The 7,171-nt window shown below is 36.4% G+C and overlaps 1 protein-coding gene across 1 annotated transcript; it reads left to right on the top strand.

Annotated features, from left to right (window-relative positions):
• The first annotated feature begins 362 nt into the window (after nucleotides 1–362).
• Nucleotides 363–2,333, top strand: LOC123555595 (uncharacterized). Its single transcript, XM_053548956.1, has 2 exons — nucleotides 363–786; nucleotides 1,669–2,333. Exons 1-2 carry the CDS (start codon nucleotides 507–509, stop codon nucleotides 2,010–2,012), a joined length of 624 nt encoding a protein of 207 aa, XP_053404931.1. The 5' UTR covers nucleotides 363–506; the 3' UTR covers nucleotides 2,013–2,333.
• Nucleotides 2,334–7,171: the final 4,838 nt, after the last annotated feature.

Below are 7,171 nucleotides of genomic sequence, written 5' to 3'. Positions count from 1 at the left end.
AACGCCTTTTTTCTTGTATTGCATTAATTTATATTTAACACATGCTGACAGGTCTGTTCATTATAGTGCATAGATACATGCTCACCTTAGTAATGAATACATCAAATACCATTTATTTGGTTTGAAGTAAATTTCTGACACTATGAAACAAGCAGATATCAAATATTTGTAAAGAGTCATGCACTGTCTTTGTTGTGTAGCATACATTTATTGTACATATCATTAGCAAACTATCATATTTCGTCTTATCATTAAAATGTCGACAGTAATTGTATACTATGATTTACACCTACCATCTGATATCATATAAGAATATTGATTTTGTGTATTTAGGTTCATGTATTAGTAATATTCTACCAGGGTTAAGTTAAATCATGAATATTTCAAATCATTACCTGATTTAGCATAGTCAAAAATAAGTATTTGCAGAGACAGTTTAATAAGTTTCTGAGAAAAAGAGAAGGATTTACACAGTAATAGCTTTCAGCGACAAAACTTTTGATGAAATGAGTATTGCAGACGATACACCAACTACAGATGAGTGTCCGAAACCATTTACAGAAGGCGGAAAATGTTTAGACGAAGTGCGATTGATATTCGATGACCAACAAGAACTCTTTGTTTCTCAAAACTTTCTGATTTTATCTTCACCAGTTTTCGAGGCTATGTTTAAAAACGAGTTCAAAGAAAAACAGTCAAAGACATTCAACTTAACAGGGAAAAACTACGCAGACTTTCTGGAATTTCTTACGTGCATTCATCCGGGCTTTTTAAATCCGATAACAGGTAACAACAGTTTTATAAGACACAAGTATATTGTCATGTACAAACTGGTATGTTTATCATCCTTGTTTCAAGACGATTTCTGCAGTTTCCATTTCTTTAACTTTTTTTTCTATTTTGCTAACATTTCTTTCATTTGCTTATATACTATTAACGAATCTATTCAAAATATTTGACAGGATTGTAGGTTATCGGATTTGTTCTTAATATATATATATATATGCAAAAGTCTGTACCGGATTATTTGCCCTGATGAGTATAAACGAAACCGGTATGCAAATATAATGTAACTCATATATATATATATATAATCTTCCTAAAACCAGTTTGTTTGGTTTTTTTTTTTTGGTTTTTTATCGTTTTTTTTTTTTTTTTTTTTTTGCACTTCGATCAAAACTACCTTTACTGCTTTCTCTTAGTAAATCTTAAATTTTGATATAATAATGTAATTTTAAACGCCATGGTGTTTCCGAGTCATTTTAATCTATAGTTCAACCAGTTTCTATCAAAAAACCCTTTGAGCATTTAAAATCGATGAAATAAACAGGGCAATCAAAGGCTACTCTATTATAATAAGTACGGCTGTCATTATTCCAAGATGTTTTTCTAAAGATACAAAATTTAATAATGAAAATTATAACAGTGTATTACTTTCACTAATTTTATTCAATGAGTACAAGTAGTTCTGAAACAAATATAAAATGCAGTGTATATAATATACAATTTATAATTATGTTTTTTTAGCGTGTACTCATGTACGAAAAGAGTAATAAGAACGTTATAGCACGTGAATTATCATACGCAATATATCAATGACATATAGACCTATTCGTATTTATTATTTTTGTATCATCATTATTAATTCGAAATTACGTTGTCTTTCAGAATTCAATGTTCTGCGCATTGCACCAATAGCTGAAGAATATCAAGTTGCCTCTGTTGTTACAAGTTGTAAATCCCAGATGAAAAACTGGTTAGACAAAGAATTACAAGAGGCAAAACGAAACACTTCCACCATGGAACATGTTGTTCCTACTAGAAAATGTCTAACTATTCTAACTACAGCTTTGTCGCTTAACTACGAAACCGAAGCAGCCTATGCTGTCGACATCATCGCGAGGCTTCCTCACAGAATTTACTATGGATCACATCAGCCAGACACTATAAACTCATGTTATAACTTAAATAACACGAGGAAAGTAAACGGAGTGGATGTCAAGATCAGATAAATGATAGCTGAATGTGGAGAGTTATTCTTAAAACTACCTGCAGAGCTTAGATGTACACTATTGTCTAAACGACTGGCTCTATATCAAGACAATGAGATCAAGTAGAAGACTTACGGTACAAGATTGATCACAAAAAGCGTAATTAAACGCTTTATGTCTAACTTCATCTAACTTCAAGAGACATGGAATTTCGTAAAAGCAAAATAATGCTGACTGTAATGTTAAAAAACTGACTAAAAACAGCTCACAATTTTTGTGAGTCGAAAGTATTGTTACAAGCTAGATAATCTTAGATTAAATTCATTTTCATCAGTTTATATACTACGTGTAAATTTCTATATGCTAAACAAATTTTAATAGTCGCAATGTTTTGAGGGTTTTTTTTTCCAGAATATATAGATGTGCTGTTTTATCCAAACTGGAATATTCTAAAATTTGTTATGATTACAGCAGCAAATGGACTCAAAATATCATTGTTAGGAATTTCATTGCACACAATGTTTAAAGTTTATAAAAGTATCCCGTCAAATAAATTAAAAATTGTCAACGTCTAAAAATGGTTTACCTTACGAGAACGTGTACACCTCAATACTTCTATAAAACAATACAAAACTATTTAAACAGGAGTTATCGCAGAAAATTTTAAATGCTTGTTAGACAGCAATATCCAGGCCGCCAAAATCATCTATAAACTTGAATTTCGCACAGATCCCGGCAGAAAGAAAAATTACAATTTTTAAGGGTGATGATCCTGATCGTTCAGGTAAATGTACTTATATTTTTAAGTAGGTCAATGCCTGGTCATCTAAGTCTTGTCTGTAAAGTTATGCGTGACTAGTTTTGATAATTAGCCTACTACTTTGAGTTGTAGGGCAGAAATAAGATAGCAATTACTATATAAATTAAATTTGGAAACATATTACGTGAGAAAAGTCTGAAGTCAGAGCAGCCAAATCATACCTTTAACTAATAACGGAAAGTTATAACACTAAACGCAGATCTCATTGTCCGTTACATTCAGAATTTAGGAGAAAAGCATCAAGGAGTCTCACATGTCTTTGCGACATGTTCATAGAAATTACTTGCATATCTATTCTTGCAAGTTATATTAGCATATGCGATTGAAGGTGTTATTAAATAATTTTTTCTAAAAACAATAACAAAGATCAAATAGGAAAAGCCGCGTTCCTAGCATGCAGCCCTCTCAGAAAAAATGAAAACCATACATAAATGTGTATAGATGTATGTACATGAATTTCCTAGACCAAGTTTAACATTTACACAGCGTAGGCGGAACACACAGGCCCGGATCCAGGGTCGGACCGAGCCCCCCCCCCCCCCCCCCCCCACCCCAGTTGGCTGAGAAGTGACCTATACTTATCAAAGGTGCACCAAACTATTTCGGCAAAGGTATAATATTCTCTCAAAATTTAGACCCAGAAATGCACCAGAGGCCACCATTTCATATCTATATTTCAAAACTTTCAAGGGCGAGAGCCCCCTGGCATCCCTCCCATCAAGCGGGGAGTAACCCCTCCATTACATACAAATTTAGACTTAAAATGCACCAGAGGTCACCATTTCATACCTGAAATTCAAACTTTTCAAGGGGGGAGAGCCCACCCCCTCCCATCAAGCGGGGAGTAACCCCTCCATTACATATAAATTTAGACTTGAAAATGCACCAGAGGTCACCATTTCATACCTGAAATTCAAAAAAAGTTTAATCTGTCTGAAACGGAAGTTCTGCTTCTTTCCTCCATCAAACTTATTCGCAATTTCGCTGCAGTTGAATTCCAAAATACATCTTTTTACCGGTTTTACAAGATCTGTTCCCAGTGATAAACTTCTTTCGGAAATTAAAGGGTTTTCTTAACAGAAGGGAAATGCAAAAGCTAAGGTGTTCAATATATATAACCACACTGAACTAATATTTTCGGTCTACTGACATGGCAACAATTGCTAGGCGTTTGGAGGTACTCATTCGAATAACTACAGCGATCTAAATGCTGGCTTAATATCAAAATCATTTACGTGAAACGCCAAACGACCAATGCGGGTACTACAATGAAAACACAGACCAGTTCGGCTCTCGTATGTCGTATGTTTAACTAACTTCACAAAGCTTTCATTTTTAAATATTCTCTTTTATACTGCACAAAGACGAAATTGCTACATCAATGCACGTATATTTCTCCCGTTGACTGCAAATACATTCATGATTACTTTTTGACGTTGTCAGCATTAGCAATGGTGTTAATGATAAAACTTGTTTCATCATGTACAATATTTTCATTCGGCCTATTCTTTTCCATTGAAAATTATGACGTTCATTTCTTATGAACAGCAAAATGAAAGGCTGCTTAGTGGTAACGGCGGCTGCTTTGACGACGTCGAGAACGTTCGATGACGTCGCAGTTGTTCCGTCTGGCGAAGAGAATGGCAAGGAAGCTGATTTTCATTGTGAAAGCAACAAAATATGTGCAACTTATAATTCAATCTTGTTTACAAATGGAACGGAAATATAATGTAAATATAATTGAAACTGTTTTTCGGTGTTTATGCGAATTGAACGACAGAACAGGTTCGGTAAATTTAACATGAATCGCTAGTGCGATTCATGGATTTGCCGATCCTATTCTGTCGTTCATTTCGCATGAACATCGTTTTCTATTCGTTCATGTTTTATTTGAGTCGTTTCGAAAATATGTAAATTCTATTTTTCCTGATTGGTGTCTGAAAGTTATCTCTATAAGACACGGCAGAGGAACCTATTTGATGTTTCTTTGATAAGTATTATTTTCACTGTTTGCCTTGTTTTCGGTGCTTCCGAGGGATCTACTTTTCAGATTTTATTTACTTCACAACAGCGGGTGTTAAGTGCTGTGTGGCGGCCGTAAAAAGTCGCCCCGACTTCATCTCAGTGTTGTTATATTTTCTGGTCCTTCGGGATCATTGATTTCAACTCATTTAGATTTGAAGATTGAATACTGCTTAAGCCGGTGCTAGGGGGCGTGGGCAGTGTTGCATTTTCCGTTACTGCTCATGAACAGACTCAATCAAACCGAGTCTGCAATTTTCACTGTTTGCCTTGTTTTCGGTGCTTCCGAGGGATCTACTTTTCAGATTTTATTTACTTCACAACAGCGGGTGTTAAGTGTTGTGTGGCGGCCGTAAAAAGTCGCCCCGACTTCATCTCAGTGTTGTTATATTTTCTGGTCCTTCGGGATCATTGATTTCAACTCATTTAGATTTGAAGATTGAATACTGCTTAAGCCGGTGCTAGGGGGCGTGGGCAGTGTTGCATTTTCCGTTACTGCTCATGAACAGACTCAATCAAACCGAGTCTGCAATTTTCACTGTTTGCCTTGTTTTCGGTGCTTCCGAGGGATCTACTTTTCAGATTTTATTTTTACTTCACAACAGCGGGTGTTAAGTGCTGTGTGGCGGCCGTAAAACGTCGCCCCGACTTCATCTCAGTGTTGTTATATTTTCTGGTCCTTCGGGATCATTGATTTCAACTCATTTAGATTTGAAGATTGAATACTGCTTAAGCCGGTGCTAGGGGGCGTGGGCAGTGTTGCATTTTCCGTTACTGCTCATGAATAGACTCAATCAAACCGAGTCTGCAATTTTCACTGTTTGCCTTGTTTTCGGTGCTTCCGAGGGATCTACTTTTCAGAATTTATTTACTTCACAACAGCGGGTGTTAAGTGCTGTGTGGCGGCCGTAAAAAGTCGCCCCGACTTCATCTCAGTGTTGTTATATTTTCTGGTCCTTCGGGATCATTGATTTCAACTCATTTAGATTTGAAGATTGAATACTGCTTAAGCCGGTGCTAGGGGGCGTGGGCAGTGTTGCATTTTCCGTTAATGCTCATGAACAGACTCAATCATACCGAGTCTGCAATTTTCACTGTTTGCCTTGTTTTCGGTGCTTCCGAGGGATCTACTTTTCAGAATTTATTTACTTCACAACAGCGGGTGTTAAGTGCTGTGTGGCGGCCGTAAAAAGTCGCCCCGACTTCATCTCAGTGTTGTTATATTTTCTGGTCCTTCGGGATCATTGATTTCAACTCATTTAGATTTGAAGATTGAATACTGCTTAAGCCGGTGCTAGGGGGCGTGGGCAGTGTTGCATTTTCCGTTACTGCTCATGAACAGACTCAATCAAACCGAGTCTGCAATTTTCACTGTTTGCCTTGTTTTCGGTGCTTCCGATGGATCTACTTTTCAGATTTTATTTACTTCACAACAGCGGGTGTTAAGTGTTGTGTGGCGGCCGTAAAAAGTCGCCCCGACTTCATCTCAGTGTTGTTATATTTTCTGGTCCTTCGGGATCATTGATTTCAACTCATTTAGATTTGAAGATTGAATACTGCTTAAGCCGGTGCTAGGGGGCGTGAGCAGTGTTGCATTTTCCGTTACCGCTCATGAACAGACTCAATCAAACCGAGTCTGCAATTTTCACTGTTTGCCTTGTTTTCGGTGCTTCCGATGGATCTACTTTTCAGATTTTATTTACCTTTTGGAAATGAATATTCCGATTGATTGATTGAATATTTTCCAAACCAACTGATTGTATTATTCATCATCTATCAAATGTATGCAGCTTCTAAAAGCTACGAGACTTATATTTAATCACATTACCTTAAAATGTATTAGATTTAATTTGTCAAACATATCTTTTTATTGAGACGTGCCTTTTGTAAAATCAAATGTGACAATGGGTAAAGGCCTCTAATGCTGCCACACAAACCTTTCACATGCTGAATAATATTTCTGTAATGTTTCTTAATACTCAAAAACTTTTTGAGATACATGCGATATACATTAAGGCCCTTCTTATACATATATTTGACTTTGTCAAGGGCCGTAACTCTGGTATGGCTGTGTCAGATCAAAAATAAACTTCAGGTACACAAATTCCAGTCCATGCTAAATAATAATCCTTAGAGGTTTGATGACGCTGTGTCAAATACTTTTTGAGATATGCTCGACACAAATTCGAACGGACTTACGGACGAACGGACAATGGCAACTTAAAGTGTCCACCTACACTAACCCCACCCACTCCCACCCCCACCCCACCAAAAAAAATAACTGAATCTTATACGTTTTGTGTGTCATTTTGACGCGTGTGCCAACGCGACAAAACAA

The sequence above is a fragment of the Mercenaria mercenaria genome, chromosome 7, assembly GCF_021730395.1.
Source record: "Mercenaria mercenaria strain notata chromosome 7, MADL_Memer_1, whole genome shotgun sequence".
In the NCBI taxonomy this organism is placed as follows: Eukaryota; Metazoa; Mollusca; class Bivalvia; order Venerida; family Veneridae; genus Mercenaria; species Mercenaria mercenaria.
This window is presented reverse-complemented; position numbering and strand designations above follow the sequence as displayed.